The sequence below is a fragment of the Erythranthe guttata genome, chromosome 9 (genome assembly GCF_056151865.1).
Source record: "Erythranthe guttata isolate IM_541 chromosome 9, IM_541, whole genome shotgun sequence".
Lineage (NCBI taxonomy): Eukaryota > Viridiplantae > Streptophyta > Magnoliopsida > Lamiales > Phrymaceae > Erythranthe > Erythranthe guttata.
In genome coordinates, this window is record NC_142541.1 from 2,917,924 (window position 1) to 2,939,538 (window position 21,615).

General features: G+C 34.0%; 1 protein-coding gene and 1 long non-coding RNA gene across 2 annotated transcripts; one reads left to right on the forward strand and one right to left on the reverse strand.

Annotated features, from left to right (window-relative positions):
- Positions 1–2,675: 2,675 nt before the first annotated feature.
- Positions 2,676–3,520, reverse strand: LOC148767872 (uncharacterized). The gene is made up of 2 exons (XR_016033552.1): positions 3,195–3,520; positions 2,676–3,055 (listed from the first exon to the last, which is right to left on the reverse strand). It is a non-coding gene; the product is annotated as an uncharacterized LOC148767872 (long non-coding RNA).
- An 8,764-nt stretch (positions 3,521–12,284) lies between these two features.
- LOC105959780 (ABC transporter A family member 7) lies at positions 12,285–21,162 on the forward strand. The gene is made up of 18 exons (XM_012983930.2): positions 12,285–12,650; positions 16,106–16,457; positions 16,554–16,633; positions 16,711–16,855; positions 16,997–17,116; positions 17,203–17,327; positions 17,541–17,699; positions 17,921–18,083; positions 18,164–18,289; positions 18,386–18,469; positions 18,721–19,076; positions 19,208–19,408; positions 19,494–19,603; positions 19,716–19,800; positions 20,005–20,133; positions 20,259–20,364; positions 20,478–20,566; positions 20,659–21,162. The coding sequence occupies exons 1-18, from the start codon at positions 12,570–12,572 to the stop codon at positions 20,956–20,958; spliced, it is 2,811 nt and encodes a 936-aa protein (XP_012839384.2). The 5' UTR covers positions 12,285–12,569; the 3' UTR covers positions 20,959–21,162.
- Positions 21,163–21,615: the final 453 nt, after the last annotated feature.

Genomic DNA, 21,615 nt, shown 5'->3' on the forward strand with positions numbered 1-21,615 from the left:
TGAGTTGCATGAATAGTACAATGCAAAACCAGATCTGACGATTTAAATATAATATGGCAAGTGTATCGTGTTATAATCGCTCGATTCTTTGGTTTGAAAAAATGACAACAAGAGCCGGAAAACACAAGGGACGGTATCGATTTTCTCATTTTTACATATTTACGATTAAGATTAAGTGAAATTGAAATTCAAGTACAAAAATGGAACGAAATAAAAACAAGTTCCATCCCAGACCATATGAGAGGCTTAAACTGCACTGTATCAACTAAAACGAGCTTGATCTAGAGAAAAATACTAAGAAATCGACTTGAACCTTAAATATAGTTCATTTTATATTCGTCGACTACGACCTTAGGTCACTTGTCTGACATTTGACTTTATGTAGAAAACCTAGGGGCATATTCGGAACTTTAATGTCTGCCCGGCGTCCAGATATCACGTACGAGTTTCTCGATAAGTTTATTAGCTATTAATAGGAAGTCTCTTTAAAGCAAATGTATGTACCAATTACTTCTGCATTGATGATTTCTAATCTATTGCAGAGGTATATATATAGTAACCTATAACAACATGTTATACCGTTCAAACTGGCAGATCTAGGGCATCCAAAATGACTAGTCGACTGCGGACGACTATAACTAGACTACAACTTACTGAAGCCTCAACATGTGACTGTAGTTGACTATAGTTGTCTAAAGTCGACTTCAACACAATAGAGGAAAGCAACTACAATAACTTAAGAATAACTCGTCTTCTATGATCATTGGTATGTAGCACAGACACAAAAACGATGATATGGGGAAACGGCATGTCCGGAAAACGGGGATACTGGAACTTGGGGGAAACTGTTAGAGTATATTATAATATGGAACTCTTGTAATAGTTGGATTCTATTATGGTTATGTTAACTAGATTAGTTATGATTCAATTACCTAGATTAGTCTATTATTACGTTGTAATATTTCTCTATATATAATCAATGCAAATCAACCCATAGGTTACATGGGGGTTTTCTATTACTTCTCAATTCTCTCCTTCTCGAATGAAAGTCTTCATATATGGTATCACAGGCTAGGTTTTAACCTAGCCGCCGAACCAACCCCCCCACCCTTCATCGAATTGTTCCAACAGTTCGTCGAGCAGTTCTCCATGGCCGGTGATGACCAAACTCCTCCAATTGTCGCATCTTTCAACCCTTTTCCATCTTGCTTATGCAATCTCCAATATCAAGACTCTTATTCTAGTCACCCTTGATATTAAAAATCTCATCTATCAAAATTGGAGTCATTTCTTCACCATCACCACCTCGGATATTTTCACAAAGGAATTCTCTATTGCTGTGTTTTGCGGGTTCTTGTCCGGTCTTTACATTTTGTGTTTACCCCTTCCGACTACGGGAGCTTGTTAGCAAGTGATTGTCCAGTCTTTACGTTCATTACGTTTCGATTGCGGGGGCGTGTTAAAGTATATTATAATATGGAAGTTTCGTAATATTAGGATTTTATTATGACTATGTTACCTATTAGTTATGATTCAATTACCTTAATAAGTCTATTACCTTATAATATTTATCTTTATATAATCAATGCAGATCAACCCATAGGTTATGAGGATTTTGATATTTTCTATTACTTCTCAATTCTCTCCTTCTCCAATTCTACATATTTGTCATATAGAAACGTATCAATATTAAAAGTTTACAGATGTATTGTTAAATATATATATAAACATATAGAATTTTTTGTTTTATATTTCTATAGAAATATATTCAAAACTAATATTATTATCAACTATATATCAATACAAAATGGCCATAAGGCGTTCGTGGCAGGTGTCCTCGAGTGCCAGACAAGAAACCTGTCTGAAACATGAGAATGTTACGAATTGAAAGTTTCCGTACTACATAAGATCATAGTTATGAGTTCATAGCCTAATGTCAACAACATTTATCAGTTAAAACGGTGGGAGGATGCTTGTTCCATTACCACTATTAAATTATATTGATTGAATAGTGGGGGTTAATATGACTTTTGGTTGACAAGTTTTCGTAGTTACTAAAATCCGCTATGAAAGTTGAAGTCCGCAATTAAATTCTACTATTTCATTAAATTGCTATTATCCCTCTCCCTGAGATTAATTTTGTAGGGTGAGAACAAGAAAAATAAACTATTTTATTCCTAAAACTACATCGTAAAATATTTTTTCTATAGTAAATCACATATAATTCCATAATTTAACATATTAAATACAAGGGCAAATGGCAAATACACCCATGACAAAGGACTTAAATGCACATATGTCCAAACAAAAGACAGTCTTGTGAATAAACTCATCCCCATGTCTTTTGTCTAAAATACCCTCCATAATTTCATCAATTTCATCCATTATACTCTAACTTCAAAAATAATACACATTGATCCCGGATTTGAGAAAATATATCACATTAACCTCCATTTTTATTTTATTTTTAATTTTGTTTTTCAGAAAATATTTTTTTTCTGATTTTTTTTTTCCAATCAGATTTCGGCGTTGACTTTTTTTTTAACTTGTTTTTTCTTAAAAAATATTTTAATAAATATTACTGGTTTGTTCTAATAATAATAAATGGGTATTTATACAACAAATAATTTAATAAACTGTATTTTGATTTGACTAAAAAAGGTATAATACATAAATTTTCCATAAATGAAGATAAAACCTCATTTTTTTCCAATAAATTTATGAGCCAACATTATTGAACTAATATACAAAAGTTTATGGAATCTCTCTTCAGTTTCTTTTGCTTTTGGCCAACCCATGTTTTGGTAGAAGGAGAATCTCAAACAATATTCTTGTCAGCGGCACAACAAGGGCAAAACCAACTTCCTTGAGGCACACTGGCAACGGGCGGACGCAAACAGTATGTGTGATACTCTACATCACTTTTATCGCAAGGTAGAACCTTTTTATCCCATGGTGCTTTGGCAATTGCAACATCATCAATATCCTTCTTAGAATTAGCATCTGGTGACTCTGATTGGTAGCGATTTTATAATTTCTGTTGTAGACAATAAACCTAAATATTTAAAAAATAAAAATAAAAAAAATACAAATACCAAACAAGGGCTATGTGAGTAAAGCAAGAATAGTCGTACTAGGTTCAAAAAACTCATATATGCACATATTCAAGTGATAGATATATAGAAAATGTGTACCTCTTTCAAATGTAGGGATTTAAATGTGTGTCATTATTCCAAATGCGGATTCAAAGAAAGATCCCGAATATGTTTTTGTTCTCAAATGCGTGCATAGAGATGGTATTGACCAGAAAAGGAAAAATAAGAGGGTTCTCATTTACGTAGAGTGTACGATGCAGAGTATCATTCATACTGCTTGAGTCTGCCCCATGCCACTGTGCCTCATGGAAGTTGGTATTGCCATTATTGTGCCGCTGTCAAGAATATTGTTTGAGACTCCTCTACCAAAACTTCATCGGTAGGTCAAGAATAAATTACATAGAAGAGGGACTTTCTAAACTTTGTCGCGATAACGTATGTCTGTCCAAAAAAGAAACAAAGAGTGAGATTATGTAATCTTCTTTCATAAGAAAATGTTCACGTAATTAAAGACAAGAAAATCGGTAAATTTAGAACAAAAAAAAAAAAAAAAAAGATGTAGATGCATAGTTACAAATTTGTGGTTGTAAGTGCGATAAAACGAAAAAACTCTATCTACGTACATTTAATGATGATAAAAAAATGTCCGGTGTTTAGATGCATTCACTGAAAAATCGAAATAAGTATATTCAAATGGGATATCGGGCTAAAAAATGTATCATGTTCTTTCATTCTTTCCTTCCCAATAATGATCTCATAAATTGATCGTCTCTTAATAAATGCATCAAATCAAAAAAAAAATTAGGGTTTCATATGTTCCTTAATGGGCACATTACACTTGATCCTTAGATACGATATAGAATTCACATACAGTAAATACAAATCTAAAAGTACTTACCAAATTTAGTTACTAAGATCTTAAAATCTAAAAACTCATCAAAACATGAAAATCGCACACGCATATATATATATATATATATATATATATATATATATATATATATATATATATATAGATGTTGGAACAAAGCATTCTGTAATTACAAATCGGAAAGTACGAAATTCAGTTGACGAGATCTTAAAATGTAAGTACGAATTAAAATCATCATTTTTAATAGTTTCAGAAAAAAAAAGCTTCAAATAAATCGGTAATTAAATATGAATAAATGGTTTGGATCCACGAACCAAACATGCAGATGATCATAAAACATCTCAATTAAATACATCAGCCACATCACATCATATATATCAAATCTGCAATATAATTAAAAAAAAATGAACAAATTCGATTAGATTTCACATGCATTATGGCTGAAAAAAAAAAACTACCTGTAAGCCTTCGGGACAAAGAAAGATAAACGTGAAGGCAAAAATGGCGGCGGAGGTTCGGGTGGAGGCGGTGGGCGGTGGAGATCTTTAAAGAACGGTTGACGAAGATCCATTTTTGTTATATATTCAGACACAGCTGCGCAGAGACAATCGACATTCAGACATATATATATGCCTTTTTATAGTAATTTTTTCTGACCAAAAACCTAGGAAAGTGAGGCAGCAGATATTTTAGGGTTTCAGTTGTTAGGATTGCCACCTAAAGAGACAAGCCCACTGGGCCTGGATATTTGTGTCAGTCTAGTTTATTCGAAAAATAATATTTAAAATTAAATGAAAGATGCAAAAAGAATAAAATATCCTGTCTTCATCATTTTCTAGTTTAATATAAATTTCTTTCCTTTTTTTTTTTTTTTTTTGTACGGTAAATTTTAAATGAAAGATGCTAAAATAAGATAATTACTTCTACAAACATCCCTATCGCCTATCTCCAGGGACACGATGACTCTACGTCTTGGAAGATATGATTTATCGTAAAAGATCACGATTTATATTTTGAATGTAAATTTAATCTTGAAAAAAAATATCGTTGTAGAGATTAAGATTGGGACTGCATCGAAATTTACCTTGCAGACGAGCTAGAGAAACGTCGTACGTTACCAATTTTTAGTAGCAAGATTGTACGTGTTAATTAAATACGTAGAATTTCCGTGTTTAGAAAAATATGATTTATAGTTCGCTCATACTTTATAAATGCGTTTTTTTTTTAATATCAGTGAATTTATGAGTTGCGTGAATAATAACATGTGCCAATCTAGATATGAAGATCTAAATCTGCTTTGGCAAGTTTATCGTGTTATTATCGCTCGATTCTTTTGTTTTAAAAAAATGACGACAAGAGCCGGAAAACAATTAGAACGGAAGGAAATATCAGTTTTCTTATTTTTACATTTTCTACGATTAAGTGAAATTGAAATTCAAGTATGAAAATGAAATGAAATTAAAACAAGTTCTATTCTAGACCATATGAGAGGTTTAAACTGCACTGGAGCGAGCTCGATTAGAAAGTATCAACAAAAACGAGCTTGATCTAAAAAATACGAAGAAATCGACCTTAGGTCACTAGTCTGATATTTGACTTTATGTAGAAAATCTAGGGGCATATCCGGAACTTTAATAACTGTCTGGCCCAGCACCCCGATATCATGTATGAGTTTCTCGATAAATTTATTAGCTATTAATAGGAAGTCTCTTTGTAAGAGCCTAGTTCAGAATCTTCAATATCGAACTTCCTATAATATTTAAGGGAAAATTAGCTGGAGGTCCCTCAAAAATATTCTCTATAGCTATAAGGATACGCATATTTTTGCTAAAAGTTCTTGTGCGCTCCTACTATAACAGAATCGCTTAGGAAAACTATCAGTAACGGCGACGCGGTGATTTGGCGACACAGTAATTTGCACAGCTTAGTTATATTAAAAAGAACAGCTTAGTTAAAAAACAGCGAAGAAAAACTAAAAGAAGAATAGATGTTTACCACAAGAAATACACAATTTACACATGCAACTTAGTTACACAGTTTAGACAACTTAGTTACACAGATTTGCATACCTTGGTTACACAGCTTAGTTAAATAAGTTGAAAGAAAAAAAATTAAATCTTTGGTCCGTACATCGCCACCAATATTACCATCACCATCACCGTCACCAAACAATTCTTCATATTTTTCGGTTTGGTTTTCATAATTATTAGATTTAACCGGAGATGAACGAGTGTAACTAAAATCGTGTGTATGTGTGTATATGTAGGTGTGTGATTATGTGTGTGCGCTTGTGTGTGGTTGTGTGGCAAAGCATCGGCGATGGCAACAAGGAGCGAGGTACAACAGGTTTGATGGGTGGAACAGATCTAACGGAGGCAGACATGATGAAGATGCCTAAAGAATAAAGGACTTCTAGCAAATTGCAAAAATGAGGATGTCGTGATTTGAAAAACTATTAGCGTTCAGGGGTATTTACCAAATTGCCCCAATATTTAAAGCAAAAGTATTTCCATTTTCGGTCACAAACCCTTATTAATATATTACAGTTGCGATCGTGTTTTATATCCCTAAAACTACATGTTAGTTAGCTTCGTAAAATAAAAAAAATTATAGATAAATCACGTATAATTTCATAATTTATCATTTTAAATACAACATCTAATCTAAGAATCAGACATTTTATTAACTTAATGATTAATTAATTAGCAGTAGGGAATAAATCAAATCATATCTAATCCAAATTAATACGATGTATGCAATCGAACGAGCCTAAGACTACTAAATTTATTGAATACTAGAATTTAATTGCAGACGACTTTAATTTTATTGCTAGTTAAAATTAGTTTAAATTTTGTTAACCGAACATGGATTGGTTTTATAGATGGTACACTCAGTGAAATACACTGAACGATAACGCACCATTGATATAAGCATAATAACACACATCCATGTGTAGTTATTTGTATTAGATCAATGGTACAGAATCACCCAATTTATATTACCAAATGTAGCATTTCATAGACCACGAACATTTTACTAACATAAAATTTTCTAAAACCAAAGATTTTTTCGAATTTCATCCAAATAGAAAAAACATAACGCGTCATGAAATAATAAGGCAAGTGTTGTTTTTTATTTGCTCCTATGAAAACGATATATTCTCAATTAAATTACTTTTCAACTTATCTTTTGAAAATCACAAAGGTTAGCAGCAGGTTCAGATATTTTTAATTAATAAATGTATTATCAATTTGCTCATATTTTTAATATATATATTCTTAATAAGAATATTATTCAGCTAAACAATAAAACGTGAATATCTTAACGTATAATGGTTTTTTGTGTGTCAAACGGAAATTTTCAAAGATTCTCCCACATTAAACATGCTGAATAATACATCCCTACACATCACCTTCTTGTATTTTGAAATAGGGTAAATTACGGCCACTCCCTGAGGTAATGTTAATTTACGAAAAAACCCATCATGTTTGGGTGATTACAACAACCTCATCAACTATAAATTTTCTTACACTTTCACCCTTACAGATTCAAATTTATTCGAATCTTGCACATTAACATGTGAAATATTTTTCAGTTTGTACCCGTTTTACCACATTCGAGCTCTTGAAACAAGATAATCATAAGATGTGTCATTTGACTTATAAATATCACATTGTGGTTCACGAGGAACTGCATTTTTGCACTAAATAAGTACAAACTAGAGAACATTCCACGAAATTTAGAAGATTATGTTGAATTTGGCACCATAAGAATGAATGTGTAAGAAGATTCATAGTTGAGGGTGGTTGTAATTACCCAAACAGGGGGAGGTTTTTTTTCGTAATTTGACCTTACCTCAGGGGGTGTCCGTAATTTACCTTTTAATATAAGCACATAACCCCCTTGTACTTTCAAAATTTTATCTTTCAGTGAACATGATTAGTTACCAAATGGAATACTTAATGAGGTGATGTGCTTATATTAAAAATACAAGGGGATCATATGTACAAAGTTTAAACTACATGGGGATCATGTGCTTATATTAAAAATTAAAGGGGGTCATGTGCACAAAATTCAAATTACAGGAAGGTCATATATTTATATTGAAAGTATAAGGGGTTATGTGCACAAAGCTCAAATCACAGTGGGTTAAGTGTTATTTACCATTTAAAAAAAGGCAAATTGCACATCGCCCCCTAAAAAATCTAATTTTCGCATTTTATCCCCTCAAAATTTTAAAAAGGGAATGTCCCCTTCAAAATGTTATTCTTGTTGCGCATTGCCTCGTTAGCATAATTTCGATGGATTATTATTCATCGGCATTTGAGTATTTTTGTTGCACATTGTCCATTTATATTTTTGTTGCACGTTACCGCTTAAAAATATTATCTTTTTGCACATTGATCATTTAAAATGCTATTTTTGTTGCGAAATGCCCACAAAGTGCAACCAAAATAATATTTTAAAGGGGATTATCCGGTTTTTGAATTTTTAGGGGATAAAGTGCGAAAATAGGAAATTTGTATCTGGTGAAGTGCATTTTGTCAAAAAAACAAAAAAACAACAAAAAGTAAAATAATGATAAAATAGTACTAAATACGATATACTATATCTTCGTCAATCACGATGCCAGATATTAGTGACAATTAAGAAAAGAAGTATTTCGTTGACTTTATTAAGACTATTTCTTAACAAAGAATTTCGTTGACTAATTTTACGATTTATGGAGGATTGTAAACTCTTTCTCTCTTTGTCAAATGAGGGTTGTAATGGAAAAAGGTTACCCAGAAAAACAAAATTGCAATTGCAACGGTCAAATTTCTTCAAATATGGCGGCAGATTTCAAATCAGATGTGCCGTCGAGTTTCTGGACTCAGGCAAATGCTTTGGTGAGGAAGAATCTCATTTTTCAGGTGAGTTCATTTTTCATTTCTTTCTGTAATCTTTATTTATTTATTTATTTATTTATTTCATGCTTCTGTTAATATATACTTATTTTGTGTTAGTTTTAATTATTTACCTAGCTCACTGGCTAGGATGCACGGAAAATCCCGTGTGTTTCCGTATTTTCGATATGTTTTGGAAATCGAAACGTGACAACCCTGACACGAAACTTTTGGGGTTATTTCCGTAAAAACTTACAAAAAAAAAAAAAAACCCCCGTGATTTTCTATCCGAAACCTATTTAGATAAAAGGACTCCCGATTGCCGTATTTGAGAAAACTTTACATCTTATGTCTCTTCATCTCTGACACGACGAACGAAACACTTCCGGCCGAGAAGCTCGCCATCTCACTTGATGGGTATTTCATTTCTGGAAGTGGTGATTTTGATATATAAAAAGACTTGTTAACTGTAATCCTATGCCTATCACGGGTTAAAAGGGAGCCCAAAATAAAGTAAAGGGTTAAAAGAATTTTGTCACCTGAATTTTGTCCGTTTTTTCACTTTGTTATCTATATTTACAAAAGAAATCGCATGAGCACACCAAAATCTGTTATTTTGACTCACTTAACCACCAGAGGGAATATTCTGGCGAATTTTCACAAATTTTGGCGCACGTGACAAACCCAATTAAACATTTGCGTTATATTCCTTATTAAATTCATTCCAAAATTACTCTTCACACCCATACAAAAAAAGAAAAAAATTGCACCAAATGTATTCAAACTTTATTTATCATTTTTTATATATCTCCAGGGACACGATCACTCTACGTCTTGGAAGATATGATTTATCGTAAAAGACGATATATGTTTTGATTGTAGGATCTTAAAGAAAAAATTCGTTGTAGTGAGCAGAGATCGGGACGGCATCGAAATTTACCTTGCATGCAGACGAGCTAGAGAAACATCGTACGTTACCAAAATTTAGTAGCAAGATTGTATGTGTTAATTAAATACGTAGAATTTCCGTATTTAGAAAAATATAATTTATAGATCGCTCATACTTTTATAAATGCGTTTTTTTTTTTAATATCAGTGAATTTATGAGTTGCGTGAATAATAACATATGCCAATCGAGATATGACGATCTAAATCTAATATGGCAAGTTTATCGTGTCATCATTGCTCGATTCTTTGGCTTGAAAAAACTGACAAACAAGAGCCGGAAAACAATTAGAACGGACGGAAATATCAATTTTCTCTATTTTACATCTTTTACGATTAAGATTAAGTGAAACTGAAATTCAAGTATACGAATGAAACGAAATAAAAACAAATTCCATTCCTGACCATATGAGAGGTGTAACCTGCACTGGAGTACTGGGTAGAAAGTATTAGCTAAAACGAGCTTGATCTAGAAAATATGAAGAAATCGATCTTAGGTCACAAACCCTTATTATATTACGTACATCTGCGATCGTGTTTTGTATCCCTAAAACCACATGCTAATTAATTTCGTAAAATAAAAGATTTTATAGATAAATCACATATAATTTCAGAATTTAACGTATTAAAGACAACATATATCTAATCTAGGAATAGAACATGTTATTAACTTAATAAATAATTAGCAGTAGAGAATTAATCCAATCATATCTAATACAAATTAACGCGGTGTATGTAATCGAAGGAGCCTAATACTAAATTTATTGAATTCTAGAATTTAACTGCAGACGACTTTAATTCTATTGCTAGTCGAAATTGGTTTAAATTTTGTCAATCGAACATGGGTTGGTTTTGTAGATGGTACCCATGTGTGTGTACTCAGTGGGTAATTATTTATATAATTAATGGTACAAGAGATCACCCGATGCAGCATTTCATAGACCACCATAAAATTTTCTAAAACCAAAGAATTTTCAAATTCCATATATCTAAATAAAATACATAACGCGTTATCAAAATGCAGAAATAAAAACGCAAGTGTTGTTTTTTTTAATATTTTACTCCTATGAAGAAGATATATTCTCAATTAGATTCCTTTTAACTTATCTTTTGAGAATCAGAAAGGTTCATAGCAGGTTTCAGATATTTTTAAATAAATGTATTATCAATTTGTCATATTTTAAATGTATAATAGGAATATTTAGCTGAAATAAAAAAAATGTGAATTATAATCTTAATGTATAAATGGTTTGTGGGTCAAACGGAATTTTTCGAAAATTCTCCCACATTATGCATGCTGAATAATGATCTGACTTTGGTAAGTGAGCTGCCGAATCACGATAATATTATTAAACAAAAAGGGTAAATAGCACTTACGCCCTTATAATTTGAACTCTGTACACATGATCCCCTTATATTTTAATATAAGTACATAACTCTCTTGTACTTTCAAAAAATCCATCTTCCTGATGAACCTGATTATTTACCAAGTGAATTAAATATCATAAATGGGTGATGTGCTTATATTAAAAGAACAAGGAGAGTTATGTGCACAAAGTTCAAACTACAGAAATGTCATGTGCTTATATTAAAAATATAAGGGGGTCATGTACACAAAGCTCGCACCACAGGGGATTAAGTGTTTTTATTTATCCTAAAAAAACACTAACAAAAAAAAGGGTATATAACACTTAACCCCCCTGTTGTATACAAGATTTTGCAGATGACCCTCTTGTACTTGTAATATCAGCACATAACCCCCTTGTAGTTGATAAGGGTAGCGCCCGTTAGTTTTTCCGTCAAATTTAACCGCGCGTGTCACACTTTAAGGGGTTCATCTGCAAAAATTAAAGGGAAAATGTAAAGCATAAGGGGGTCATCTGCAAAAACGTAGTATTTGACGTTAGACACGCACAATTAATTTTGACGGAAAAAACTAATGGACGCGACCCCTATTAACCACAAGGGGTTATGTGGTGATATTATGAGCACAAAGAGGTCATCTGCAAAAGTTTGTAACCACATGAGGTTAAGTGATATCTACTCAAAAATAAAATAAGGGCAAATTGCACATCACCCCCTAAAAATTTCTATTTTTTTGCACTTTACCCCCTCAAAATTTTAAAAAGTGAACGAACCCCTTCAAAATGTTATTCTTGTTGCACATTGCCCCGATAGCAAAATTTCGATGGATTATTCATCGGCATTTGCGTATTTTTGTTGCACATTGCCCATTAATATGTTTATTTTGTTGCACGCTACCCCTTAAAAACACTATCTTTTTGCAACATTGCCCCTTTAAAATGTTATATTTGTTGCACAATGCCCACCAAAAATTGACCTCAGAGGCAAAGGCAACCAAAACAATATTTTGAAGGGGGGGAATTTTTAAGGGATAAAGTGCGAAAATGGGAAATTTGTAGGGGGTGAAGTGCATTTCGTCCATAAAATAACGATAAAATACTAGGTAAGAGATTACTCTTCCTCAATCACGATGCCGGATATATGTTAGTGTCAATTAAGAATTAACCTCTTTCGTTGACTTTTGCTAAGACTATTTCTTATGGAAGAATTAATTCCGTTGACTAATTTTACGGTTTATGGAGGATTGTAAACTCAAGATCGACAACTAAATTCAATGCCGATAAATTCCGCCTAGAATTCCAAACTTACGTTAAAGCGAGGTTTTCGAGAACAAAGAGAGTGCTAATGGAAACACTTTACCCAGAAAAATAAAATTTCAATTATTGCAACGGTCGAGTTTCTTCAAAAATGGCGGCAGATTCATCGGATGGGCCGTCGAGTTTTTGGACTCAGGCAAATGCTTTGGTGAGGAAGAATCTCATTTTTCAGGTGAGTTCATTATTCATTTCTTTCTGCTCCAACCCTTGGATTCTTTTTTTTTTTTTCTTTTTTTTTTTTTTTTTTTCATGCTTCTGTTAATACTTATGTTGTGTTAGTTTTATTATTTGAGATTAAATTCTGAGCGGATCAGCCGATATTTAATATAAATCGGATTCTACTAATTTTTTGCCATATGGCACTTTTAAGTCTTAACTCTTAATAAATCACGCTGATTATAATTAGAGTTAGAGGGGATAATAATAGAAAAAAAAGTCTTAACTCTTAATAAATCACGCCGATTATAATTAGGGTTAGAGGGGATAATAATAGAAAAAAGAGCAAATTCAACTTTCCGCTTGTACTCTAGGTGAGAATCACTTTACTCCATTCTACTCTCGATTGCATCGAGATACCACACCTCCTATAATAAGCCCAATCACATTTAATATTAATATCTTCAATTCGCCCCCCTCAAGTGCAGACAAATTACATTTGAAGCCTTGCACTTGAAATACTTGAAATGAGTGACTGTAGGATTCGAACTCATGATCTTTTCATTTGGCATGGCTTTGATACCATGTTAATGACCATCTCAACCAAAAGTTTAAGCTCTTGGTGAAATGTATCATTTAATATTAATATCTCCAATAGGCGGCATATCCGCTGCTCTTCATCATTCGCCAGGACTCGTCAAAGTTGACCATTCTGTCGTCGTCCTCCTTTCATTGTCTTCCATGATCCTCGCATACAATGTGCCGAACTACTGCGTGTTTGTGTGGTTGTTGAGTTGTAAACAATGTCCCACATCGGTTTAATATGAGAATGATCACTCTTATATAAGGAAGGGATAACAACTCTATTGATATGAGGCATTTTGGGGAAACCTAAGAGCAGAATCAATTGGGTCCGGCCCAAATTGGACAATATCATACCAATGTGTGGTATCAAAGCCAAATATCATACCAATGTGGAGTTTGTGCTATCCATGGGATCCCAACAGTGTGCGTTGGGGTATATCAAAGCCAAGACTTAAACCAAGCCAAGACATTTTATGTGGTGAAAAATGGCGTAACCATGTGCGTTGGGGTATATCAAAGCCAAGACTTAAACCATGTACTGAAAATTGGCGTAAACGCAAAAATGGTGTTATGGGGGTATCAACCATGTGCGTTGAGGTATCAAAGCCATGACCCAGACTGAAACCATGTGGTGAAAATTGCCGTAAACGCAAAAATGGTGCGTTGGGAGGCTCGATGTTCCTTTGTTCGAGGAGCCCAGGCGCAAATTGAGGGGAGGCTATGCCGTTCGCATCTATCTTCTCCACGCCCTACAACCGCGTCCACCACCTTCATAGTCATTCCCTCCCTCGACCATATGGCAGCGCATGCGAGAGAGCGAGAGTGAAAGAGATCTAGATTTAGGGCATAAGGGCAAATTAATGAATACTAAAAAAATGAATGTGGGTTATATTTATTTTTAAAATAAGAATGTAATTAAAAAGTGCAAACTATGGTTTCACCTGTAATTAACTCTTTATTTTTTATCACCTAACTATCAAAATATATTAATCCATAGTTTGTTTTCTTCTTTTGTTATAGAATCTTCCATATTGATATATTGTGACTCCATAATGTCCTCCTTCGTATATTTTGAGTGGTTTATGGAGAACGTGAAGAGGTTTTTTTGAAAAAATTGTGTAAAATGGGGCCGGGACTCGTGAAAGTTGACTATTATGTCGTCGTCCTCCTTTCATTGTCTTCCATGATCCTCGCATACAATGTGCCGAACTACTGCGTGTTTGTGTGGTTGTTAAGGTGTAAACAATGTCCCACATCAATTTAATATGGGAAAGATCACTCATATATAAGGAGGGGATAACAAGTCTATTGGTATGAGGCGTTTTGGGAAAACCTAAGAGCAGGATCAATTGGGTCCGGCCCAAATTGGACAATATCATACCAATGTGTGGTATCAAAGCCAAATATCAAACCATGTGGTGAAAGTGAAAATTGGCGTAACCATGTGCGTTGGGGTATATCAAAGCCAAGACTTAAACCATGTGGTGAAAATTGGCGTAAATACGTTGGGAGGGTTGGGGTATATCAAAGCGTAAATGCGTTGGGAGGCTCGATGTTCCTTTGTTCGAGGAGCCCCAGGCGCAAATTGAGGGGAGGCTATGCCCTCCCTCGACCATATGGCAGCGCATGCGAGAGAGCGAGAGTGAAAGAGATATAGATTTAGGGTATAAGGGCAAATTAATGAATACAAAATAAATGAATGTGGGTTATATTTATTTTTAAAATAAGAATGTAATTAAAAAGTGCAAATTATGGTTTCACCTCTAATTAGATTTGATTAAAGGACCCTAGCATATCAACTCTTTAATTTTTATTGTTGGGCAAACAGCTGCACTAATGTGCAAAGGCCGCGGCTACTCGAAATACTTGTTTCACTAAGTGTTAGATACTAAGACCAATTAAAAGGTAAACCATAAAAAACACCATGAAATTAATAATATACCCTTCCTCTATTTTCCTCTAGCTTTTTTTTTCAAGACCAAAAAACAAGGTTTGAGTTTGCAAAACAAAAAAAATAACATAAACAATTTGTAAAAAAATGCGGGATAAGAAAAGAAAATGTGCAAGATCAAACCTTTTCACCGCCGCCGCCGTAGTCTGCCGCCACCACCGTTGTCGTCGCCTGATGGTGTAAAATTATTAATTTAATCTTTCACTTAATAGAAGTAGTATTGTAAATAGCCGCGGCCCGATGCAAATTTTCAATTTTGTGCTACACTTAACCGAACTGTTACAAATTTATCATTCCATATTAAAATTAATTGGTACAGTTCTCCAAGTGTTGGGTAAATAGCCGCATCAGTGTGCAAAGGTGGCCACTTTTTGTAATTTCAAAATTTTGAAGGAGAAGACCTTACTAGGTGGAAGTCCAAAAAATAAACAAACTTACCAAGAGGAAAAGACTTGAAATTACTAATATTGCTCTTATCATAATATACTCTTATTTCAGTATATTTTTCCTAATTTCCTAATTTTCAGTATGTGTCGAATTTTGACTGTGCGATTTTTTTAAAACTTTAAAAATCGATCACCTAACTATCAAAATACATTAATTCATAGTTTGTTTTCTTCTTTTGTTACAGAATCTTCCATATTGATATATTGTGACTCCATAATGTCCTCCTTCGTATATTTTGAGTGGTTTTTGGAGAACGTGAAGAGGTTTTTTTGAAAAAAAATGTGTGAAATGGGGCCGTAAAGAAAAAAAAATGAATTTAGATGGTGTGGTCTCGTTCAAAAAAATATAATGTGATTTATGATTGTGTTTTCAATTTATTAAGGCCCCGTTTGGTTGCCAAGATAAGCCATGATTAACTAAATAGTTGGACTTAATTTGATGTTTGATATCCCCAATAAATTTTCCCATGGTTTTATCTTTCGACGCAGAAACGCAATATCAAGACGAACATTCGACTCATTCTATACCCAGTTTTCCTGTGTTTGTTACTTGTTTTCATCCAAAAATGGGTGAACAGTGAATTAGATGATCCTTCCAGAGGGTGTGGCTGCATTTGTGTCGATACGGGGAATGGCCAATGTGAAACAAGGTGTGGCTTCGAATACTCGACTCTGAAACAAGGCTTCTTTTGTGCCGTTCCTCGTCCTCCCGAATGGCCTCTGTTATTACAAGTGCCAGCTCAGCAATTTCGTGCTGTTAGAACCGGAGATTCATGCAAGAGAACCGGTTCTTGTCCTGTATCTATGCTTGTTACAGGGAATAACCAAACATTTGCTCAAAGTACGTCGAATGAATTATGCTAACTTATTTAATATCTCGTGTTTATGGGGAGCGTGAGGTTGTGCTTAATGGCTGCTTATCCTTTGATTTTTATAGCGGTGGTTGAAAACATGTTATCGAGGCCATTAAATATAAATTCCTCAGATATTCTGCACAGTTTAGCTGATAATGCCTTGGTTAGTACTACATTTATGGTAATTAGTAATTTATTTTATGATAATGACGACTTATATATGGGATTCTTGTTCTTCAGGGTACGGAAACAAAGACTCGGTTCGATAATGTTCTTGATTCAGCTTTTCTTTCAAAGGCTCCTGTTGATTTTCTTCAACCTCAATGCCTGTCAAGTTCTCGATTTTCTATTGCTATGCAGTTAGGTTCTGCTACATTGCAAAAAGGTCGATTTTATGGACTTATTTTTCTTTAATTTAGTTTGTTAAGATCTTCAATTTGAGATTTCGAATTCAAATTTGCATACCGGTGCACGAAAAAGGTCCCCTAACTTTTTCTTACGACTTGCAATCGGGTATAAAATGCAGATGTACGTTGCGTTCAAGTTTTACAATTGTGGCGCAATAGTTCTTCCGAGATCAATGATGAGCTATACAAGGGTTACCGTAAGGGTAATTCGGAGAGAAAAATTAATGAAATTTTAGCAGGTTTGGGACTAGAATAGTATTGTGAAAAAATGTTACCAATTTAATGTGAATTAATCATCTAATTCATTGTATACTCTGTTTCACAGCTTATGATTTTGTGAATTCAAACAAGAATCTCTTCAATGTTACTATATGGTACAATTCTACGTATAAGCGTGACAGAGGCAATAAGCCTCTCGCCTTGGTACGGGTGGCTCGTTCAATAAACTTGGTATATAAATCCTTACCTTCTCTTACTGTGTACAAATTTCTCACTTTTTTATCGTTCAATGTATTTGAGCTTAAATATTTTTTATTTAATTATTTTAATCTTGTTTCTGTTCAGTACTTTCAATTCAACAGAGTTTGTACTTTATCTTTGGCTTGCTGATTCTTTTTTTTTTTTTTTCGTTTTTTTAATGTTTCAAATGGTATGCATATAAAGGCTTCAAATGCCTATCTCCAATTTCTGCCTGGACCAACTAGAGAAATACTTTTCGAGTTTGTGAAAGAAATGCCAAAGCCCGAAACGAAACTTAGGCTGGATTTTTCTTCTCTCCTTGGGCCACTCTTCTATACATGGGTTATTATGCAGCTGTTTCCCGTAAGTTCCAATTAATATTTTCAATTATGTGCACGACTCGTCTCTAACCGTATCTCTTTTCTGCTGAAAGTCTATAACTATTTGAAATGTTACATTGAGATCATAAAATTTGCTCCTTTGGTTTTTGCTATTGGATGAATAATTTTATTACTAGAATTACATATTTAGACATATATTAGTACTTCATGATGCCAATTATAATTCTTATTTTATCCTTGCAGGTTGTACTATTATCTTTGGTTTACGAAAAAAAGCACAAACTAAGAATTATGATGAAAATGCACGGGCTCGGAGATGGACCTTATTGGATGATATCTTATGCTTATTTTTTAGCGATATCTTCAATCTACATGCTATGCTTTGTCATATTTGGCTCTGCCATCGGTAAAACAAATTATATATTAAATCCTTTTCGGGTTCCGTAGAAGTTGCTTAACTTAATCCCTGATATATTTGGTTTTCAGGGTTAAACTTCTTCAGACTAAACGATTACGGCATCCAGTTTGTGTTTTATTTCCTATACATAAACTTGCAAATCTGTTTGGCTTTTCTTGTTGCTGATTGGTTTTCGTATGTGAAGACTGCTACGGGTGTGACCTCGGCATAACCAATCTATTTACTTCATGTTTATTTTCTTTTTTCAATAATATTTCTTGATCACTTACTAAAATCGTAAAAATTCTCAGTTGTGGGGTATATGATGGTATTTGGAACTGGACTCTTGGGTGGCTTCCTTTTTCAGTTGTTTCTCGAAGATTCTTCATTCCCAAGTAAGTAAAACCTTTTATAATAGTAAATATAGATTTTAGTAATTTCAGATCCTTTTAATTTAAAGTATATATATCAAACTTGAAATTTTCGCCATGTATCATGTTTTACCCTCGTTTACTTAACTAACCCAAAATAAGAACATTTTCATTTTATTCGACAGTGTTCGATTCTATTTGTAGATATACGAAAGGTTTGTCATTTGGTTTTCCGCTTGCATATCTAAAAAGATGCTCTCTAAAAAACAATGCAGAAGCAGGAATAATCGCTATGGAGTTATTCCCAGGATTTTCCCTTTATCGTGGGTTATACGAGTTTTCACAATACGCCTTCAATGGAAATTATATGGGAACTAATGGAATGCAGTGGAAAGATTTAAACGATAGCAATAACGGAATGAGAGAGGTCTTGATAATTATCGCAGTTGAATGGTTAGTTGTTCTTTGTACTGCATATTACGCAGATCAAGTTATGTCGTCTGGAAAACATCCCCTATTTTTCTTGCGGAAGAAGCAAAAGAATCTCCAATCGTCTTTCCGTAAACCTAGCTTGCGAAGGCAGAGTTCTAAAGTTTTTGCTCAGATGGAGAAGCTTGATGTTGACCAAGAGGTAGCCTATTGTCTATTGTTATATTCAAGAGATTTTTTCAATTTCGGAAATTATTTTTCTTCTCGATTTATCTTTTTAATTCAATAGTTGCATCATATCCCTCATTTTCACTTTTTTTTCATTTGATTTAGAGAGAGAAGGTTGAGCAGTTACTACTTGAATCGAGTACAAGTCATTCAATCATATGCAATAATCTCAAAAAGATATATCCAAGTAGGGATGGAAATCCCGAGAAATTTGCAGTAAGAGAGGTCTCACTTGCTTTGGCTGAGGGGGAATGCTTTGGCATGCTTGGTCCTAATGGTGCTGGCAAAACTTCGTTCATTAACATGGTTAGTTCTCGGCCTTGGTTCTTTTATTGATTTTTTTTTTATTTTTTTTTATTTTATGACATTTAATTTAATCATATTTTGTTAGATGATTGGGCTCATAAAACCGAGCTCTGGAACCGCATATGTTCAAGGACTAGATATACGGACTGACATGGATAAAATATACACCAGCATGGGTGTCTGTCCCCAGCATGAGTATGAATTACGAAAACACAATGATATAGACGATTTAGAGTTTAAATATAATACGTGATTTTAGGAGTCTATTCAAGTAAAATTTGATTAATTTTTTTAAAATTATGTGCAGCTTACTGTGGGATACATTAACGGGACGAGAGCATCTACTTTTCTATGGAAGGCTTAAAAATCTCAAAGGCGCTGCCCTAACACAAGTAAGTCTGTATAGAACTAAAAGTACATGAACAAACGTACACATACAATTTATTTAATTTAACCATTAATTATCTTATCAACCAAACGAGGCCTACATTTTGATGTCTGGCTAAATATGTCACGATGAGACGAGTTGTTATTGGATTGGCCATGCAATTTAGGATCTTTTTTAACTTCATCTAAATTTCTATATTGTGACATAGGCAGTAGAAGAATCTCTCAAGAGTGTGAACTTATTTCACGGTGGGGTGGCAGACAAACAATCGAGGAAATATAGTGGAGGCATGAAGAGGAGACTCAGTGTCGCCATTTCACTTATCGGAGATCCAAAAGTACAACGCTAAATCCTCAATTATTTTATTTTAATTGGCTCGTGTTCATTTTCACATTATGTTATTTTGTTAAGGTTGTTACCTTATTCTACTCAAAATTGTGTTTTTTTTTTTCTTTTCGAAAGGTGGTGTATATGGATGAACCAGGTACTGGATTAGATCCTGCTTCAAGAAACATGTTGTGGGACGTAGTGAAACGTGCCAAGCAAAACAGAGCCATAATTCTCACCAGTAATGCTTTCATTTTCTTTCGCTTTTCCACACCCATGCGCACATGCTAAATTATGTAAGAAACTTTTTTATTTACGATCTTAGTAATTTCAGCATCGTATTTGATAATTCAGCGCATTCAATGGAAGAGGCAGAACACTTATGTGACCGTCTCGGAATTTTTGTCGATGGAAGATTGCAATGTGTTGGAAACCCTAAAGAGGTAATGTCATTTTTATATTTCACGAGTTATCATCTTTACTGTGCATTGCATATCAACCGTTTATTTACCATATTTTCCGAGATGACATACAGCTGAAGGCTAGATACGGGGGATCGTATGTATTCACGATGACAACATCACCGACTCACGAGGAAGAAGTAGAGAACTTGGTACAACAGCTCTCCCCAAACGCAACAAAGGTATACCAAATCTCAGGTACACAAAAGTTTGAGTTGCCAAAAAACGAGATTAGAATAGCAGATGTGTTTGAAGCAGTCGAGAATGCAAAGAGTAGATTCACTGTTAAGGCGTGGGGTCTGGCGGACACGACATTAGAGGATGTATTTATTAAGGTTGCAAGAGGGGCTCAAGCAGACAGTACTCTCTCGTGATATAACACGTCGGAAACGATCAGCATATTTTTGAAGGTTTGTTTGTACATTTGATGCATGATTAGTTGAACTGGTCGTACAGTTTGTTTGCAAGAACAAGTACTGCGTGTTCGACTATGAATCTGAATATAGTAAACGAATTAGCTAGTTTTGTGCATTGTAAACATCTATCCCCATAAGCCCTAATTTGGTTTTCCTGACAAAGGTGGATTGACAATTTTATCCTGCACTGTTCAGATGTTTTGTAAATTGAAATTAAAACTTGGCATTTCACTAAAATAATCACAATCAAAACGTAATCCGAACGGTAACAATTGTGGAAACGATATGACAAAAGTAGTACTTGTAATATTTATCGGTGTTCTAAAAATCGGCTGAGGCGGCCGATTAATCGGTCTCCGAGGCGGAGGTGGTCAAAAACCTTTACGATTTTAATGTACAAGTTTGAAAATTCGGTTTTTTGTCTGTGAGGCGGTTTGAGGCGGTTTGAGGAGGTCCGAGGCGGTTTGAGGCGGTCCGAGGCGGTCCGAGGCGGTCAAACCTTTATGGCGGGTCAAACTTCGGTGGCAAAAATCGGCCAAAAATCGATTTTTTTTTTTTTTTTTAATAATTCAAAATAAAAGTTGGGATTTTAATAAATAAAATATGAACTTATGT